This window comes from Staurois parvus, unplaced genomic scaffold (genome assembly GCF_062004578.1).
Source record: "Staurois parvus isolate SC_StPar_1 unplaced genomic scaffold, SC_StPar_1.0 ptg001846l, whole genome shotgun sequence".
In the NCBI taxonomy this organism is placed as follows: domain Eukaryota; kingdom Metazoa; phylum Chordata; class Amphibia; order Anura; family Ranidae; genus Staurois; species Staurois parvus.
Window position 1 is genome coordinate 118,255 of NW_028319642.1, and position 20,740 is coordinate 138,994.

Sequence of the window (20,740 nt, forward strand, 5' to 3'; positions counted from 1 at the left end):
TGTATTTTTCCAGAAGGGATCATAGATATTGCCACATGAGACCTGCTCCACACTAGCAAAAGCTTTGCAGAAAATGCACTTTGCTAGCTATGAGCTAGGCCACGCCAGCACAGAGGGCAGCTTGGATATCCTGCCCAATGATGAGGCACAGAGGTGCAGCATAGAAAGCCTATTTAGTATTCGCATTTAGTTAGGAACACCATTAAGCTACATTCGACCATTGCCAGCTAAACTGACCAGATAACATAAGTCGGTATAATTTCAGGAAAACGAGAACCTTTTTTAGAGGTAAAAACTCTAATTCTTGCCTCAATTTTTAGACAATATCAGCACTTTAAATCAGCAAATAATTTAAGGTTTTTAGGAAATACGCTTTTGATATTTACTGCTGTATTCTTAACTACAGAATTTAATTACCTGGTTCTAGTTTACACATAAACACATAGCTGCATAACACTCCTTTGATGATGGAATCCACTTCTCTATCTTGTAGGTATATTGCCATCTGAAAACGTTTGCAGGATCGGTCATCAAGCTAGTGCTGGGCTTTCTTCTTAGACAGTCGGTTTCATACTGCACACACGATTTATGCAAATAAAGTATTGTAAGCTTTAAAAATAATACAATTGACCAAATAGTTCTATAGGTTCATGTTATTAGAGTGCTATTTGAAAAGTACACATTGCAGCATAGTGGTGTTGTGTCATCTAAGATCCTGGCTGCAGATAAAGGGTAATTACACTATATACAAGTACCTCAGGAGCTTGCTCAGACTTTCTGCTGCTTCTGCAAATGTTTCTTTTTCTCTTCTTTGCAAAGTTAATTTTGTTTTGAACTCTTTGTTCTAGACATTCCTCTCCTCAACTTTTCTTTCCAGATTTTGTTTCCTCTCCTGTTTGCCATGTATCCCTTCTTTCGTGTCGGGAACTTCCCCTACCCTTCTCCATTTTGGTAAGAGCACATTCTATCACGGCAGTCTGCAGTGTCAATAGATGATATAGACAGAAATGTAGTACAATCATTAGAAGTTACAGAATAGAGGCTTTTAGTCCGAAGTCACTTTCCAGATTATACAATCCACTCTGTTTTAGTTATTTACTCAGGAAATGTCTGAACATGGCCAACATGCATAAAGATTTACTGTTTTACCAGTTAAAAGATTTGTTCCTTTTGTCAGTCATTCTTGCGATACATGCACACCTCTGCTAGTCAGATCAGTCTTTCTACTTTCTGGTTTATCATTGCTGGACAGAGGTAATGATGCCATTTCACTGTCTAGTGAGGAGAGTGAAGGTGAAGAAAAACTGAACCTGGAAGGCAAATCGAATGATCAGGAACTACTCATGTGGCTGTGCAGTCAGGAAGATGTCTAAATGACATTACCTGCACACCATCACATATCTTTTGGCAGATAAAACCATAAACATACATGTATTTCAGCTGTATGAGTGGCGCTTGCCTAGAATAATATTCACCTGAAAAGGCAAGGTCTGTTTATGCTTCTGCCGCTGCCCACCGCCCAAATATAGAGTTCAGTGAAAGCACTACAATGATAAAAGATTTAAAAGTATTTCACCGTCCCCCTGATTTCCACCATCTTTCAGTAGGTGTGCTTGAGCAGAATCTTGGGAAAGCTGAGAAACCCAAATCGCACAAGAAGACAGTCCAGTACTGTGCAGGAGGACATACTTGTGGGATTTGGTCTGAATTTCTATTTAAGAGGTGGGGGCTGCTAAATGAGTAGACCTATCTTCATGCAAGATCTGCTTTAAATGTTTCATTTGACTTTAAATTAATTGTTTGGACCAAGCTGGTCTGCAGTACGTTGTGCCTCTACTCTCTCTTATAACCATAATGAAGATGTTGCCTGATTGTAGCTAGATTACATATTTACAAGAAGTATAAACAGGAAATTTATCAAGACACCATGCCCCTATATAAACCCACCCATAAACAGTGTCCAGACACTGGGATTTTTAAGATGTCATGTATCAATTCAAACACAAAATATAGCTAAAAATATATTTAATAAATGTAAAATTACAATTCGTTCTAGTTGCAGTTTTAAGTGTATGAAGAAAAGACAGTTATTATTCGTATCTCACAGGACACAGAGGACTTCACATTTATAACTACTTGGGTTATATTGCCACTTTCAGGTGAATGGACACTGATAAAAAACACCCTAAAGCACCACCCAAGCATGACCCCTCTTGTGACGGAAATTTTTGAGAAATAGGGAAAGAGAAAAAAACCTCTAAAAGAACATTTGTTACTTGAAACTAAGTGAAAGGCAGTATGTAAATACGTTAGCTGATATGCATAATGGATTAGTGAGTTCTGGTGACCAGAGGGTCTGGAGGTATGGAGTCTCTCAGCAGGGAATACAGAATTCACTGAAATTTGTATCAGGATGGTCAGACACCCTTGCACCGACCATGTGGACTGAGGTCTCTGCTGTTCCCAAGGTATGATATAGCAGACCTGTGCTAAAAGGTGGCAGACTGTTCAGAGCTTATGTCAGTGATGGACAGAGGAGCTCATGGCTGCAAGTTTCTTTAGGAGACTAGAAGCTGCATGGAGCTGCTGATACAGACTTTGCTTTCGGCACTCCTGGGTAGTTTGTGTAGTGTGTGGCTTTGTGGACACTGGGACTTTCCGCTCTTTCTGCAACTGCAATTTGTGTGGCCCTGAAACAGAGGCCTGGACAAACAGCCCTCTGTGGACCCCCGATGGGTTTTTTTTTTGAAGGACCTATGCCCTATGGACATCCTTTTCCTGCCACTCTGCATGAACTTCCTCTGCTGAGACTGTTGTTGATTGGTGAGTTTTTGCACCCGTGGTGTGTCTATTGCTGACGGCCCCTCATTGTGCCTGGATTGTAGTCCTGGACTCTGTACTAAGTGCCTGCTGTATCCAATTGCTGGCTTGTATCCTTGATGTAACATACCCTGCTGAATCCAAAAAACAGAGGTATACCGCTCAGGCAAACAATCCAGATCAATCCACAACAGGTGCAGGCTCTGGCTCGCCACCACACAGGAAGAAGGGTCAGCCGCACACCGGAGGATAGATGAATATAGTGTATATTTATTGATCCATAGGACACACAAAACACCAGGACATGAATACAGGACCTGTTAATGCGTTTCACACGATCTCGTGCTTAATCATAACCTGGCGTTGTGTGTCCTATGGATCAATAACTAAATATACACTATATTCAGCTATCCTCTGGTGTGCGGCTGACCCTTCTTCCTGTTGCAACATACTCTGCTACCCAGAATCCCTGCTCTGTGTACTAAGAATCTAACCCCTTGTCTGCCTAGATCTCTACCCTGTGCTTGATCTAACCCCCTGTCTGCCCTGTCTGGTGGATTTACCCTTGCTACGTTCTACCCTGGTCTGCTTGGATCCCTGCCTTGTGTGCTGGACTTACCCCCTGCTACGCTATACGCTGGTCTGTGGATCTCTGCCCCGTGCGCTGTGTACATTCCCCTTGCTGTACTGTTCGGTGTACTGGTTCCCCATTTTTCTGCGCCATTCTACATGGACTATGTGTGATATTACATTGCTACCTGGTGGACTATTTTGGTGGTCTGGTGGACTACAGATTCTTGTTATCCCTACTGTGTTTGCACGTACCCCAATAAATGCTTGTATGTCGGGTTTTGTGTGATCTGCCTCTGTGTGCTCTCTCCCTGCTCACCTAGTTCGTGACACCTCCCAGCTTGGATAAGACTCAGTTTTTAGCTGATGTCCTCCTACCTACTAAAGTGGTTTCTTTGTTCCACATGAATTAGGTCATTGTGTTGCCATTTTTTTTTTTGTCCGCATTCTAAGGAGAAGGTGCTTCTTCACAAGGATGAGATCCTTTTTCAATCTCCTATTTCTAGTTTGATTTGTCAGTTTTTTTCTCAAGCCTTTGGAATCAAGGGCAAAGTTACTCCTTTCCCAGTCAAGGCCCATTCCACCAGGCATGTTTAGTGCTTCCTGCATGACGTTTTTGTTGAAGTCTGAAAGGCTGCTACCTGGTTTTCTACTCATGTGTTTACGAAGTTCCACTGCAAAGGTTTTCATTCCTCTGTGGATGCTAGAGGTGGCTTGAAGGTGGCTTTACTGTGGGGTTCCCTCTTGTTCTGTTTTTTGGTTTTGGGCATGTTGGCCTTGTTGCTGTGTTGCCACCCCTTCGTGTTCAGCGCTTTGAGACATCCGAAGTAGTCAGGAATATGAAGTCTTCTGTATCTTGTTATATACAACTAGGGTTTTTGGTTTACCTGCAACATCCTTTTCTTGGAGTACATCACAAGACACAGAGATCTTTTTTCCTTTTCTGTTACCTATTGCTTGCTATAAAACTGAGGTATAGCTGAGCTGGGAGGGGTTATGCCTGGGTTGGGGGTTCCTGCCTTTTTTTTTTGCCAGGGTCCATTCACCTGAAGATGGCAGTATAACACAAGTAGTTCTCTGTGCCCTTTAGCTATTGTATACTTGTCCCAGTTTTTTCACATAACTGGTGGATACATTCTTATTTGCATATCAGAAATCCATTAGTAGTACAGGTAATTTTTTTGTAACGGTCCCAGAATTTTTGAGAGTTGGTTGGAGAAGCTCCCTGGAATTCTCAGTGTATACAAGAAGCCAGTTTCAATTGAAATGCCAGTGGGTACCTATTAAAGCTTGTTTTGTGAGCCACATAAAAGGTTCAGTTTCTGTCACTTGTAAGGTCCCGGTTTGTTGCATGCTGCAGTATTAATTTTGGTGGAGAACATGGTAATAAGAGCGGGGTCTGTATGTAAGACACATGCCTTTATCAGACTCTTTTTACATTTAGATGTCATGCCTCCTCTTTCTTTTCCTTTTTGTCAGAAGTGTATACTGCATTGCCATTGAGGACATGCATTATACCATGTAGCCTAAGTTTTTGTTTTGTTTTTTTGTTTTTGTTTTTTTCTTACATATTTTTTATGCTTTCTCGTTTTTTCTAGTGGCTGACTTTAGCAGGTACTGTGTATCCTTGCCCCCTTGGAGATTGTCAATTGGAACTGTCCTTCATTCCCTATGTTCCCCTGCATAACTTTACATCACATTTTTATTTCAAATTAAATCACTAGATGATATTTTAATTCCATGGGTAATTATTTTCTTGATTTTCTACCAATATATTTTTACTGTGTGACACATTCATGTTGTTTAAGACACATTTTTTTACTGAACAATGCACACATGGAGCAACATAGTAAGGTCACGTTGAGCTTCTGTCCTAGACGGTTGTATTGGCACTGTTGCGCAGGCGATTCAACCCCTGTTCTGCGACTGATTGCGAATTCTGTTGGTGATGGCGGTAGACCTGACTTGCTGCCTGAGTTTAAGAACCCACAGTAGTCTCAAACAGTCACCGAATTCCCCAACAACTTGTAGCTGCAGTTAGTAAGAAAATCCATGGTGAGATTTGAAGAGGTAATTGTCATGCTGTCTCTAGATCAGACGCTGCCTGTCTAGAAAATCCATAACTGTTTGCACAGATGACTGAAGACAAGAAAAACACTCCGTTCTTTCCATTGTACGCTTTCAGGCAGGATTTACTTAGTATGCTGGTAATTTTAGTTCTCCAAGAGGAATAATGTCTCAGATTGCTGAATTCATGTATCATTCTCATTTTATGTCCCTTTTCTGTCTTCCTCAGCTCCCTCAGAGCTCAGTTTTGATGAACTTCTGCCTACCTCAGAAAACTTAACTCATCCGACTGCCAGCCGACCAAAGATGACCGGCAAGAGGCTGCCTGGCCGCTTTAACGGTTCAAGTCCTGTAAGTATCGGAGGTTGAATTGTAGGGGGGAAATTGCTACAAATGCCTGCATTTAATAGGCCAGCGTGTAATGGCCCCTTCCCAATCATAAGTTATTTTTGGTGGTGTGCATACACTGAGCTAATCCTTTCTTTGGTAAATTTTTAAGAGGCATGGTCAACTTGACTCTGATCTCGTTATACTCACCTTAAGGTGATATTAAAGGTTAATTTTTTATTTATTTTTTTAATATCAAACAGGGCATACTTACCTGCTCTGTGCAATAGTTTTGCACAGAGCAACACTGATCCTCCTATTTTTGGGTCCCCTGCCATCTCTTTTGACTTTTCCCTTTTGAGTGCCCTGGGGCACTGGTACCTGCTCACTCCCGAGCCATCTCTGTGTTTCTGAGACAGGCAGAGAACTGCTCGGCCCTGCCCCTGTCCCTCCTCACTGGCTGTGATTGACAACAGTGTGAGTCATTGTAGAAGCAGAGACCCAGGAGAGCCGCTGCTCTCGTGCACATTGCTGGAGCGAGATCGGGCTCAGGTAAGTATTAGGGAGGCTGAGGGATAATCTGCGTACTGGAAGTTTTTTACCGTCATGCATAGGATTCTGGAAGGTAAAAACCCTTTAGCCTTTAAAACCACTTAAATAGTGATCCTTCACTGCTCCTTCCTCCTCTACAGCCCGTCAACAGTACTCAGAGCTTCCAGGTATGAAGGCGCATGTGACCACCTTGACAGCGCTCAGATCTAACAGCCAATCTTCAGTGTACCAGTAAGGGAAACTCATGTCAGACAGCATCCAGCTTTTATTTGCTTCAGAAACATCCAAAAACAATGTCTGTGAACACCTTTCGCTTTGCCAGCCAAAAATGTAAAATGGAAAACTGTTCTGTGGGTCAGACATATCGAAAGTTTACATTTTTTAGCAACCATGGGTGCTGAGTCCTCTGGACTAAGGAGTAGAGGGACCTTCTATCTTGTTCTCAGTTCAAAAACCTGCATCTCTAATGGTATGGGGGTGCATTACTGCATATGGAATGGGCAACATGCACATCTGGAAAGGCCCCATCAATGCTGAAAGATATAGCCAGGTTTTAGAGCAGCATATGCTCTCATCCAGACAATGTGTTTTTCATGGAAGGCCTTGCATATTTCAACAGGCCAATGCTACATGACGACAGCATGGCTTCATAGAAGAGTCTGGGTGCCTAATTGGCCTGCCTGCAGTACAGACCTTTCACCAATTGAAAATATTTAACGCATGTTGAAACAAAAAATATGATAAAGTAGATCCAGAACTGTTGAGCAGTTAAGAGTCCTATATCTGGCAAGAATGGGGCAACATTCTTCTTCCAAAACTCCAGCAACTGGTCCTCTCTTCAGACCTTTACAAAGCATTGTTAGATGAAGAGGGGCTGCTACACCGTGGTAAACATGGCCATGTCCCAACATTTTTTGAGAAGTGCTGCTGTCAGCAATAACAAAATTTAATTTTTTTTTTTTTTTCTTAAAGTGGTACCTTTTTTTCTCACTTTAAACATTTGATATGTTTTCTATTGTGAATAAAATATGGGTTTAGATTTTCAAGTCATTGCATTTTTTTTATGTAGATTTTGCTCAGCTTCCCAACTGTTTTTGGAATTGAAGTTGTCGTTAATAGCACATGTGGGGCACGTTATTTTAAGTGGAACGGGGGTTGATATGAATGGTTCAGGGAGTTAGAGCTATGTGAATGCAGAACGGACATTTTAAACAGAGAGCATGGGAAACTAACGTAGGTAACTTCTGCTTCTTTTAGCAGGCTAAACCTGACACTGAAACACAGAAGGTACCTGTGCATCATGAGGAGGAGAATGAACGTGCCAAAACACCACCACCACTAGAAATAAAGAAGGTATTTCATGCTGGCTGGAATACATTTCACAACTTTCATGACACTATATTAAAAGTTCATAGAACTTTGATGAAAAGCCCTCAGTGATGTGAGATGCTTTTGGCTTAAATTGTCATAACATATATCAATTGCATGTAAGGTGAAAATATGTATTGGCAAAAAAAACATATGTGTTGTGGTTCCTGCATGCTTCATAGACTTGCTAGCTGTGCATGCTCACATAATACATATGTAAAAGGGGCGTCTTACCCCAGAGTTGAGGCTAAATTGAACATTTTCTGTTGCCCTGAAACTTTAATGCTGAACTCCAGGAAAACGGCTAAACACACAGCTAAAATGTATAGGGTCTGTTTTACTTGTCAAAGGGTTTGTATTTCTGTCCATTCAGTACTTTCATACTTCTGGCAAGGCAGGAGGCTTGATTTTTCACTGCTGCAATCAAACACTAACAGGTCTTGTTCCTCCCACAGTCTGTGACTGGACAGTGAAAGAACACTGATGAGGTCACGTCTGTCTCTTTGCTTTTTTCTTCTATCAGTATGCTCCTTGTTAGCACATGAAGCACCAAAGGCCACCTGATTGGCTCTTTGTGCTGCGGTTTCTTCTCCCTGTCTGAGTGCTGCTTTAGAGTGGATTGCAAGATGCTGATACCAGGACAAATTCAAGTACTTGCACTGCTTGCTGAAAAAAAATACACTAATGATTTATTCATAGAATTGCAATAATTTGTGTCATTTAAACCTCCCTAATATGGCATTGTTTGCAGCTGGCATAGCTCATGAAACGTGTGTCATATTCACTGCAGTTCAGCTTTCTCTCGCCTTGTATTATATATTTGTTGTCCTGTGTTGTGTGACCAGAACAATTTTAACTATGTGAGAATTATGAACTGCATGGTAACTATGCATCTCTTTTTTTTATTGCAGCCATCAGTAACCACACACTCTACTTCCATATTTACACCCACGCCGACTGCGTCAAAACCCAGCATCACCCCAATGAGCCCTGTTCTAGTGGATATCAAAACAAAGTTAGATTTAAATGATGGGAAGAAGAGCGAAGTGGAGGAATTAAGAGCCCAGCTGAGCGAGTTGTTAACTATTGTGGATGCACTTAGGAAAGAACATAGGTATGTCATCTTGTTTGTGCACGGATGGGAGGCAAAGAATCCTGGATAAATACAACATTTTAATAGAGGAGCCATTAATGTGTATGCAGAGGTTTATGGCCATATAACACATTTTATTTCCGGATTCAAAAGTTTACTGCATATTACCAGCAAAGCTTTAAATATATTTAACCAGTTCATATCCTTTGTAATATGCTATTCAATAGCACAAAATCCACAGGAAGCTGAAAAAGCAGGTAACAGGCTAGAAATGAAGGAAAGCAGACCTGTAGGTTTACACCTGGTAAATCAAAGTGCACCTAATGTAAAGCTTTTTTTGTTTAATTTTTAATATAATAGGGGACTGGTAAAACCCCTATCGGGTTTAGTGTTTTTTTTGGGTGGGGGGGGGTTGCCCTTTGTATGGAACTGGGGGGATTTTCCTTCATTTTCTGTCTTGTAGATGCAAAAGGAAATGACGAGGTCTTTCCTAAGTGTGGGCGATTCTCTTAGTTAGTGGAACTAGTATTCCTATTAGAAAATGTCTCCTATTTCTGTTTTGGTGACAATTTAATAGTTTTGGGCTTCCCTCCTTTCAGTCCCTGTGTTGGTCACCAGGACAAATTTAAGAGAGTGGATTTCCCCAAGGAGGACACAGACAACAGTAGTGCAAATAGAGAAATAAATGAAAGTACAAGAGAAGCCTTGAAGCAAATGCACTTGTCATTGGACTCTGAAAATTCTCAGAAGTGTCCTAAACTGATCTCGAGTGCAAGATGAATGCACTTAAAAGAAAGCAGCTGCACTTGCCCATAGACCTAAGCCTTAACTTTTCTGTAGAGGCTATTGCAGGAATAAAGTGACTCTGTCATGAGAGAATCAGGATTGCAACCCTTTGTCACAGTCCTCAAAAAAGCATGCTGTGATTGAGTGTCAGAATTACTTATCTCTATAATTGCTATGGGTCTGCAACTCGGACAGCTCTGAGATCAAAGCATCTGAATGACAGCCAAGGAAATATCATTGTCAATGGAGAGTTTAAAATTGGAAGGCCTTGTTAATCTCTCATGACAGTGCCTATAAGACAGCGGTAGGTAAGTTCTGTTTTACCATGTTTGCTGATGTCGTGCTTGGAAAGCAAATGAACTGAGATCACTTATAGTTTGTTAAAGAGCTTTTGGTGAAAATAAGTTTTTGAGTTCCTAAAAGCCTGCCAAAGCCAAAATATACTATATTGCAACTCTTAGGCTTTTTAGATTTGGAGGCTGCATTTGTTTTTTGGGTTTTTGTTTGTTTTGGGGGTTTTTTAGGCTTTTTTTTTTTTTTACCATTATTTTTTGTGATAATCCTGCAAGTAACTTGCTCTCTTTCCTAACTGTGCTCACATCTCCACTGTATCTGTGGTGGAGGGTCATGGTTGTCACCCAACTGCTCTCCTGATTTATAAAAAGGAAATCGCTGCCTTTGGGTAAAGTGGCTATAATATGCCAGCACTACAATTTGTGATACCAAACACTACAATGTTGTACAAACTATATCAAATCTGATGTATATGTGATCATAAACATATGAATAATATAAACTCCTCAACATACGTGTAATCCTGATAATCGCATATCCAATTAAAATGAAATATAAGATATGAAAAAATCTGACAAAACCTAAATCACCAGCTCATCGTATCAATAAAAGTCCAAAAAATATCAAAATAAAAAGCATCAGTGTGTGCCACTCCTTGTAATAGTATTGATCAGGAAAGATGCCCAGCAGTCCACTACTTGTGATGGTTCTTTTCTCAGGAAAGACTGCCAACAGTCAGTGCTCCCCACAGCAAATACACAAGACTTAACGAATCAATGTGACCACTGTGTAATATATGGTCAGACAGCGCATGAAAGGTTAAATCCTCCCAGTCTCTACTGCACCAACAAAGACATTTCCTGGGAAGTATTCACATGTTCCCCACAATTGTGGCATATAGAGAGAATATAAAACAACTAGCATAGAGTAGCATAGTTTAAAACCTCCAGTTTATTATTGGGCGGCACAGTGGCTAATTGGTTAGCACTTCTGCCTGGCAGTACTAGGGTCGCTGGTTCATATCCCAACCACAGCAACGCCTGCCTGGAGTTTGCATGTTCTGCCTGTGTGGTTTTCCTCTGGGTACTCCGGTTTCCTCCCACACTCCAAAGACATGCTGGTAGGTGAATTGGATCCTGTCTAAATTGGCCCTAGTATGTGTATGTATGAATGTGAGTTAGGGACCTTAGATTGTACGTCCCTTGAGGGTTAGGGACTGATGTGAATGTACTATATATATATATATATATGTAAAGCGTTGCATAAATTGATGGCGCTATAAAAGTACCTGAAATAAATAAAATAAATTATAAAACAAGTCCATACTCACATATTGAAATAGCAAGGTAAAGCAGTATCGCAACAACACGCATCTGAACGGCAACCTTTTCCATCCTGTCTACCAGCAAAGCGTGCGTGATGATCCAAGGCACCCTTTTGTGGGGGAGGGGGGGTTATGGTTGTCACCCAGGCTGCTGCCCTGATTTGGACTACAAAGAGGTCTTCCTACATTACATATGGAAGAGGCATTGATAATTCACAGACGTTGGCTTGTAAGGAGATGAGATTATTTTTGCTCTCAGTTTAGCTACAATAAGTGACAAAAATTCTTTTTTTTTGGGCTGATGTTCCATGTATTTCCTGTACTTTCTGAAAATGTTGCAGCCTAAAAAGTTTAAAATAATTCAGCCACCACATCTAAGCTGCAATACTTTATATTTGTGTTCTCAGGTTTAGATATTTTTTAATGATGCTCATACTCCTATTTTTTTCTAATTCTTCAGGAAAGAAATAGATAAATTAAAACATGACCTAGAAGAGGAAAAACTGCTACGATCCAGTTTAGAGGTAAGTGAAATAAATGAAGACAGAACTGCTCATCGAGCTTAAAGTGAATCTGCATTAATATCCTTGCTGCTAAACCACCAGAACACATGTTTAACAGCCATGAGACGTGCCTACATGTGAACCCCAAAACTTAGGGTGTTCTGGTATACAAAGACCTTAGGTATTCAAGAAAAGCTCTGTCCCATCTTTGAATCTGTGCCTGATTGCTAATACATGTAGCATTCTTTCTGCAGTTCTGTAATTTCTTCTCATTGTGCTTTTCACTCATACGCTTATAATAAGTTTGAAAACCTTGCTGGATTAGTCAACTCGTGATAAGTGTTGGAATTGTAACTGTTTTTGGAAATGATGCAGAATTCTATATAGAAAAACGTACTGATTAGCACAGCAGCAACATGTTGCATTCATTGGAGGGCTCTGCAACTGTATCTACAGACTGAAGATGGCAGTGTGCCTCTGTTTAATTACCTGATAGGATCTGTGGTTTAAAAAAAAAATACATTTTAAATATCAAATGTATTTTCTTTATCACTCATTAAAGGCGTTCTATAGTCAGAGCATATGCGCATACATTTTCATTTTATACCATTGAGCATTGTAATTGCAATACAAACAGTTATGTTTGACAGTTCAGTATAAGTTTACTTGAAAAATCTCCATTAATGGTGTGAGTGCTGCCGCCTTTCTCGAACATCCTGGATTTCCTGCATTCTTTGCTGCTTCTGTGGTCATTCCTTTGGTTTATGTCCAATTTCTAAGGACTACATATCCGATGGTACTTTGCTGCTTGCAGGCAGTGATGATGTGTGTTTCCTCCATTGACTGTGCCCTTTGTATGCTGTTTGAAATGTGTGACACTATCATTTGTCCTATCTCCTTCATCTCAAGCCTTCACCAAGGTTTTGACCACTGTTTCTAGTCTTGCTACACTCCCAGGTTATTCCCATTGTAGGACAACCAGACAACCTTCTATTAAGAAAGTGGTCAGCTCAAACTTTGACCATCAATGTAATGCAGACAGTCCTGACCCTAAAAGGTTTGCTTGGATTGTAAACCTTAGAAATTAGCCCTGGAACCAGAAAATCACAGAGTCTCAGGACCTGGTTTTAGACATGGCCCAAGGCAAAGTTTTCCCCAAGAAGTAATTCTGACTCTCAGACTCTACAGTCCAGGAGACATTCGACTTTGTGATTGATGGTAGTCTCCTTCAGTCAATCCCAATGAATGTTAGAAAGGACTCTATCCTGGGCAGAACACCATGTTCCAGCCTTGTCTGCCATTCACATTTTAGACCTGGACAATTGTCAGTCTGCCGAAGTGACTGGACCTAGGGGAGTGGTCCCTACACATGCAGATGTTTCAGGACCTGTGTCACAGGTGGGGGACACCAGATGTTGACCTCCTGGTTTCAGTTTCCAGGTCCAACATAGAGCTGTGCAGATTTGTCTGTAGATATGGGGATCCTCTGGCAGAAACGGTGGATGCTCTTGTGACTCACTGTGGGATCAGTACGAATCTTCGTCTTTCCTTCTCTAAAACGGTTTACCTTGTCTGCTCTGTGGGATTGAGAAGAAATGTTTCAGTGTTCTCTTAATGGTCATAGGTGGATGCAGTACTCAAACATGATGAAACTTCTGCCAGGATCAGCCACATCTCACATCTCAAGGTCTGGTTTGCCACCGTGCTTCACCTTCACTGGCTTTAATGGCATGAATGCTGAAACCCACGTCTTGAGTGCCAAATTCTCTACACATAGGTTTACTTTGCCTGGTGTGAGGAAAGAAAGTTTCACCCCAGAAAATATTCGTTGGGACGAATCCTAACTTTTTCTTTGCAATCTGGTTTAGGACAACATTTTGTCCTTTTTTCTGTGGTGTCTGGGTTTACCACTCAGCCACTGCTGAATGACACAAAGAATGACTGCCTTTTTTTTTTCTTTTCTTTTTTACTTCTCATCAGCCGACTAACTCAGATCATCATGTATAAGCATATGGTTTTAAGGACAAGTTGCCACCTTACCGTAAAATCCCACCCATCTGCGTTTGTGATCTATTAAGTACTGCTTTTGTACAAAACTGAAGCATGCTGCAATCGGCAGGTGTTTATAACTGGTTGGCGAACATCTATTTATTTCTTTTGCTTGCCAGTGTCCTAATCCTGTAGCTGGCAGCATAACCCAAATGTTTAATTAACTCCAAAAAAAATGTATGGCAAGTACAAAAATCTTTAGTCACAAGGAGGGTAAACAGGCTTCAATAAAGCTGGCTTGAAGTTGAGCAAAAGCTTCAAAAATGGTTTGCAAAAGCTTGTCTGTACACACAGCTAATGACAGCTCTTTCCTTTAAAATGTTTGTGCTTTTGCGTTGTGGACCCTGCATTGTGACACTCGTGGCAATGTTCCCAGAATAACTTTTTTTTCTTTTTTTTTCTTTTCTCCTTTCTCCATCAGAGCGAGATCGAGAAGTTAAAGAAAGCTGTACAACTGACATGAGATGGACTTCCTCTTGCATCTCGGCATCCTCTTCACATTTTCAATCTGTTCCACCTATATAAACAGAAGGATAAACATGATACAGAATTTTATTATTTGTTCACAATAAGAGACAGCTGTGGTTTCCTTTGTTTCTGCTCTCTGCCAATACAATTTGAGGCCTTACTTCTTATGAGCTGGAGCGGCAAGCCTTTTTTTTTTTTTGTTTGTTTGTTTTAAACTGGGTTTGCTTGAAATACTACTGAACTTCTGTGTAAAGAGAGGGAATTATGTATCAGACTTTTATTAAATACTTCTATTGTAATTTTTTAAATGTTTATGCTATAAATATGGTGATATATATATCTATAAATATCTTTTCAAATAATCTGTAATATAGTCTATCAGGGGTCCAAACGAATAGCCTTAGCTTTATCGCGAGCTGTTATTTTTCCTATTCTTGGAAAGGGAAATTGACTTTTTTTTGTATATTTTAGATAAAATTTACAAATAATTCCCCCGGTTGTGCCTGTGCACAGCTGAGTATTAATAACGAGCTGTGTATAAAATTTCTATCAATATAGCAAGATGTTAAAAATCTCTGTTGAAAGCATCTCATATATATGCATATTTAGCTCTTTTTGTTTTTTTTTCTTTTATATGTATATGGAAATCGAGTCACTTGCACTAGGATTTAAACAAGGGATTGTGTTAAAAAGTGAGTCCAACAAGAATCTGATTATTCCGTTTTCAGTGGACTGAGGTGGGTTTGACTGCCAGTTGGCTTGTTAAAACACTCCATGCCTCCGGTGTCTATGTCCAAAAACAAATCCAAACTTCACCCTCCTGCCACACACTTGAAATACCTTGCTTGATAATCGATGTCACCTATTTTTCTGATCGGCTCTTCATCTGTTTCTTCATAGTGGCAAGCAGAAATCTGGTAGCATCTCTGCTTGGCGTTAAATTAAAGCGACTCTGTCACCTTAAACGAAAAAAAATAGGGAATAAAACCTTCCATAAAACAGAGTGAAGACTCAAGGAAAAGACGGCTGGACATTCTTTTAAGAGCTAGAGACTGCTGAGGAAACTTCACTTTTGGCCCTTCTGGAAGTTGCAGCTGTCTATTTCCGTTGCCTCACGATGTGGTCCAGTCTGCCACCTTCTATGTCATGTCTATATCCTATAGTGGCATAGAGGCCAGCAAAAGGAACCACAGCACTTAGTGACTGACCAGACAGCCAGGACACCTGGAAATGTCAGATGTGGAGGTTCTTCAGGCGCCCATAAATCTTTTCAAAGAGTAAAGGTTCCAGTAAAAAAGTTCTAGGAATAGATAGGACAGGAGGGCATAAACCTTCTTCTATTGCAGGAAACATTTTATGGATTTTTGTTTTTTGTATTTTTTTTAAGGCAACCTTTAAAATGTTGATCTCCTCCTGGTAGCCTGTGTTTTGCTGATCTTCTGTACTTTGAATCACAAACCCTAAGAACGAATATTGCATCTAGAGAAGTAAGGTTAACTGATTTGCCAACTGTCATTGACACAGCAGAGGTTCAGCATGACAGCCAAACGGCTGTCATGAGCCATAACAGTGTACATATTAGTTCAGTAGCCAGGTTTCCTTTTATATATCGGGGCTGTTGTGGAGCAGGCATAGGCAAATCTTGGACATCAGGGAGTCAGAACGTCCTTGCTAGGGTCATGGACAATTTAACAAACATGGTGGAAGATTGAACCAACCTGCTTGTGAGTGGGGGCACAACATTTAATGCAGTAAATTGGGAGCATTTGCACTTACACTGGATTCGCCACTTTTAAAATCATTCCATATATTCATTACTGATATGACTTTCTCCATTTTGTATATCGCATGAAAGCTGCCCCTCTAACCCCAGGCTTCTCAGCCTGACGTCTAGAAAGACTGTTCAGCTCTATGCAATATTTTTTTTACCTGTGTATATTCCCAGAAATAAAAGCTATGTATGAATATAGGTAAATTTACCCCATGCCTTTTAAGATACTTTTTATTGCTATCCGTGCAGCCAGGTTGCATTTGTTTATTTCAGATTATGCTCCTTTGTTTAAATTAGCTGTGATTATATAAAACGATATACCAGTTTTTCATGTATGTTTAATATTCTGTAAGATTCTATTTTCATGTAACAGTGTTTGAGTAAGGGCTCATATTTATGGGAGTCATTAGATACAGTCAGCACTGGCCTAACAGGAATAGGCGCTTCTTTTGCGATTGAACATAGACCACTTGTGTATTGTCATAAAATCCACTGACCATCCATGTGTGTCACCACCTCCCAGTGAGAACAATCAAAATGCAGTTTATTTCAAGATTTCCGTGGCTAACAAATCTGAGTTATACATACTTAACGTTTGTTCCTTGAAAGGCTGTTTCCCTGCTAGAAAAACTTTCACTTTTTGGTAATTGCCAGAGAGCTGAATCTGCCTTTGGAAACTTCCAGCTCTGGTGGTGATATATCTGTACAGGAGATTTCCTGTATTTAAGGTTATGAAAGCCTAACTGAGCTTTCAGTTTAAATTGGCTAAATAAAATTAGAGCGCGTCAAAGCAAAATGTGTTACAAGAGTCCTACGATTCATTTTCTTTAGTAAGCACCCACAGCCTTGGTAGAAAAGCCTGTCTTCTACCAGCATGTCTTCCTTTATCCAAGCAGAGTCCGTTAAAGCTCCTTGTTACCAAACTGCCTGCTGATTGGAGAGCTGTAGCTCTGGCTAAGGGGGGGGGGGTGAGTTCCGCTCTCTGTAGAGACACTGCTGCTTCCACACAGAGGAGGGTTCTTCTCTGCAATTTCCGTTGAACTTTAAATTTAAAAAAAAAAAATGTTCATGAAGTATGCAGTGGTAAGGAGATATTGGTGAATATTGAGGTATGGCCACTGTACAAAATTAGAAATGGATCGTTGAGTCACCCAAAAAAACTATAGGCAAAACTTTTTTTTCTCCCATTTTAGATAAAAATAAATGAGGGTTGAAACCCCTGTCAGTTTATTTTTGGCCATCTGTGTCCCATTGGGGAGATTTCCTTTCACTTCCTGTCCCATAGCCAAAACAAAAAGTGAGTGGAAATACCTGCAGATTAAGGAAGTTCCCTGGGGACCCCAAAGTCCCCAGAACTGATGTCCCCATAGGAAAGTTTTCCCTTTATTACTTTCCTGGGGACAACCCAAAATTTGGGTTTTTCTTCTCCTTTCACTTTCGATAATGGTAAACAGGACAAATGGGGGAATCTCCCTAATGGGGCACAGACAGCATTGAAAACCTGACAGGTATTATAACTTCTCTCCACTGTGTCTGAAACAAAAAAAAAAACAAAATATTTTTAAATATAGATTTTGAATGAAATTTACCTTTGCACACCTACACTACCATGCTTTGGAAACAGCTATTCAGTTTTTCTGTGTTCAGGATTAGGGCTCAGGCTTCTGATGGGCCAGTGCACCTAGATAACCACTACAGTTGATTTTGGGTGGCCGCTGCTGTCAGTACTCATTTTGGATGCTTCTTTAAAGTGTTCCTTGTACTGCTTGCAAGGTCCCCTTTTTAAGTACTCCTGTCCCTTCCTCTTGCTATAAGCTAAGATAATCATAGAGGCATACACTAGTAAGGGAAAAAGATATACTTCCTTTTCTTTTGGCTTCCATGGTGCAGGGAATGACATAATCCTCCTGCTGATAACTTTCCGAGGAATAGTGAGAACTCCAAATCTCTTGAGAAGATGCTGCAGCACAATACTGGAAGTATATTCTCAGCCACATTTGGAGTTCTAAATGACCCGGATCTCACAGGACAAAGGATAACATTGCCTTGCCTAGGTGCTGTGATCAGAGGCTGGGGGGAAAGGTAAGTATACTATGTAATGTTTTTTTTCTACAGGTTTTAAAGTTTATGCAGTGTTTCCGAAAGGGGCAGAGGGGGCACTTGGGAACCAGACCTTGCATTTTATATGGCAGGTCCATTTTAAAATGGGAGTGTTGATAATTGCAGTTTTTATATCATTGGCCTGTGTTTGCATATGTGCCATTTATGCTGCTAGGGAATGCAACCCCACCCAAAGAGATGCTTGCATCCATTGATTTTTATTAGTGTCCCAAATACTGTGGGTTGCCTCATTTATTCTGAGTTCACAAGAGTGATATTCTCTTAAAGACAAATTACACAAGCAGTTTTCACCTGAGATCAAACCTGAACTGTAAAACAAGGAATTATTTGCAATTGTAACTGGAAAATGAGTGAAATCTATTGAACATACATGTAAATTACTGAGTTCTGTTAATCCTTCATTGTTCATGACTGCCCATTTTGAGTCTCGGATACTTGAACTGTTCATTGGATCATATGTGGGGTGTTTAGAAGTGGTGTGACTTTGCAGTGACTTGGTCATAAGCAACTGATCTTCAGCATTTCCCTTTTTTCATCACCTCCGTTTAATTTGCTTAAATGCAACTTTGTGAAAAATCCATGTGCCTTCAGCCCAGTGGGATTCCTAACAATAGGGATAGTCGTATGCATCAACAATATTCTGAAATTGCTTTTTTCCTTTTGCTTTAAAAGATTAGTTCACCCTTTATTACATGTTACACCCGTATTCAGGGTCTAACATGTTATGAAAGGACCGGCTCCCTCACAGCGCTGTGGGAGTTCATTGATTCTTCCTGTCAGCGTGTATCGTCTTTCCTGTATGGGGGATGTACAGCAGATATACTGACAGGTCTGCAGGAAACCTGCATGGCACCAACCATATGATCGCTGGTGCAATGCTTTACAGGTTCCTTCAGCAAAAAATAATAAATGCACATTTTTTTTTAACCTGCAAAAAAAGTGTATTTATTATTTTTTGTGAACTTATCCTTTAAATGAGGTTTATTACCCAAACAATCGGCAGTTGGTGACTGAGTGATCTCACACAGCACTACAGTTGTCTTTTTTTTTTTTTTTTTTTTTTTTGCGATCAGTCATCACCTGACCAGTACCCTAACCACAACCTTTGAACCTAAAGCAAGCTATAGATAAATTGATTTTCTCTGGTGGAAGGAAGAGTCTCTTGATTCCCCCATCAATATACTCCATGTTGATGGGAGAATGCATGTTGATGGGAAAATAGCACCGCTATTGTGTTTTTCTGGCGTGGGGCGTGGAGAACTTACCTGACTGGGAGAATGCAATGATTGCTGCTAGAAACTATAGTCGCGGGCAATAATCACATGCTAAAAATCTGGATTAATCAGCCTGCTCATAGATGTACTGAATCTCTGCTGGTCCCTGCTCAACCGGCTGAGATTCGATACATGTATGGCAGGCTTAATATTAACTCCAGTCAAGCTGTTGTGCAAACAGATGTGTTGGGGTAATCTCCGATCCCAGTGCTGGGATATGTAAGAAGACATGCTGGTAGAAGACAGGCTTTTCTCATTCACTAGTTATCTTGACCATGTGAAATGATCACCTGTCCAAAATTGCCAAGGAATGAAGTTATTTGCCTGCTTTTCATTGGATGACAAGTGACTCATCTTCTTACAGCTCCACATTGTGATCCATTTGAATCATAATTCTTGCATCTCTAATAGAGTTTCTTGACTTTATTTCCCAAGTAGTAAAGCCCACCGCCACTAACTGTAATATTTTTAGCATTTGGAATTTGATCATTCAATAGGTTGGCTGAAAATTGCTTGTGCATGTTGTCCAACACTGCTGGTATTTGGAAGTACAGAGGTGGCCTACCTCTATTTTTAATGCTATGCTGTTGAGTTGCTGGAAGGGCAAGTGGAACTGCTTGATTCTTAGGCGTGAAAGAGCCAGAACTGTATAAGCCTTCACGATCACAGACAATAGGTCATCTTCTCCAACCATCTCTGGAACTACAAGTGCCAGCATGTCCAGTCAAAGCTTGTACTTCCACACTGTGGAGCCTCTGGATGTTGCAGGGTTTTGCCATAGCATGCTCAGTCTGGGTCCTTAAATGGGAGATTTGCATGGAGACAATCAGTATAATCTGGAAATAAAAGGCCTTCTTTTCATGTGTAGCAATAAAATGAATGAAAACGCAATGAGGTAATTTAACAAAGTAATTTTTTTGTAAGCTGCTCTGGGTGTTACTAGCCAGGCAAAGTATCACACTAAATGTCTGTTTTATGTCGTATTTACCAAGGAGAAAAGTTTATACATAACATTCCAAATCCTACAAAGCTGCTTATGTCGGCGCATCAGATGGGCTGTTTACACTCGCTGTAATATAATGCATGCTTTCAGGGCAGATAATAAAATGATTGAATTTTCACAAAGTCTCTTTGGGTGTTATTAACTTTGTTTTTTGAAAAGTCTGCAAGTTGTATCAGAGGCACTTATGGTAATGAGTACATGTAAACTGCAAATTCATTGTCTGTACTCAATAGAAACAGAGAATAAATGAGCTTTTATTTAGAGGAGCACTTCATGTCTTTCAGGTTTCCGTTTCCATCACTAAAGGGACTCTGCAAAGGCTTCTATGATGCATATTTGTGTAACCTCAG

The 20,740-nt window shown here is 40.3% G+C and overlaps 1 protein-coding gene across 1 annotated transcript in view; it reads left to right on the forward strand.

The window, feature by feature from the left end:
• LOC149434043 (CD2-associated protein-like) overlaps window positions 1-20,512 on the forward strand; it is a gene marked incomplete at its 5' end in the record, with an annotated part of 117,726 nt that extends 97,214 nt beyond the window's left edge. The window contains 5 exons of the mRNA XM_089664175.1: window positions 5,687-5,808; window positions 7,594-7,689; window positions 8,616-8,818; window positions 11,662-11,725; window positions 14,175-20,512. Of these exons, the coding sequence (XP_089520301.1) occupies window positions 5,687-5,808; window positions 7,594-7,689; window positions 8,616-8,818; window positions 11,662-11,725; window positions 14,175-14,216 (527 nt within the window). The remainder of the gene's footprint in view (window positions 1-5,686; window positions 5,809-7,593; window positions 7,690-8,615; window positions 8,819-11,661; window positions 11,726-14,174) is intronic.
• Window positions 20,513-20,740: the final 228 nt, after the last annotated feature.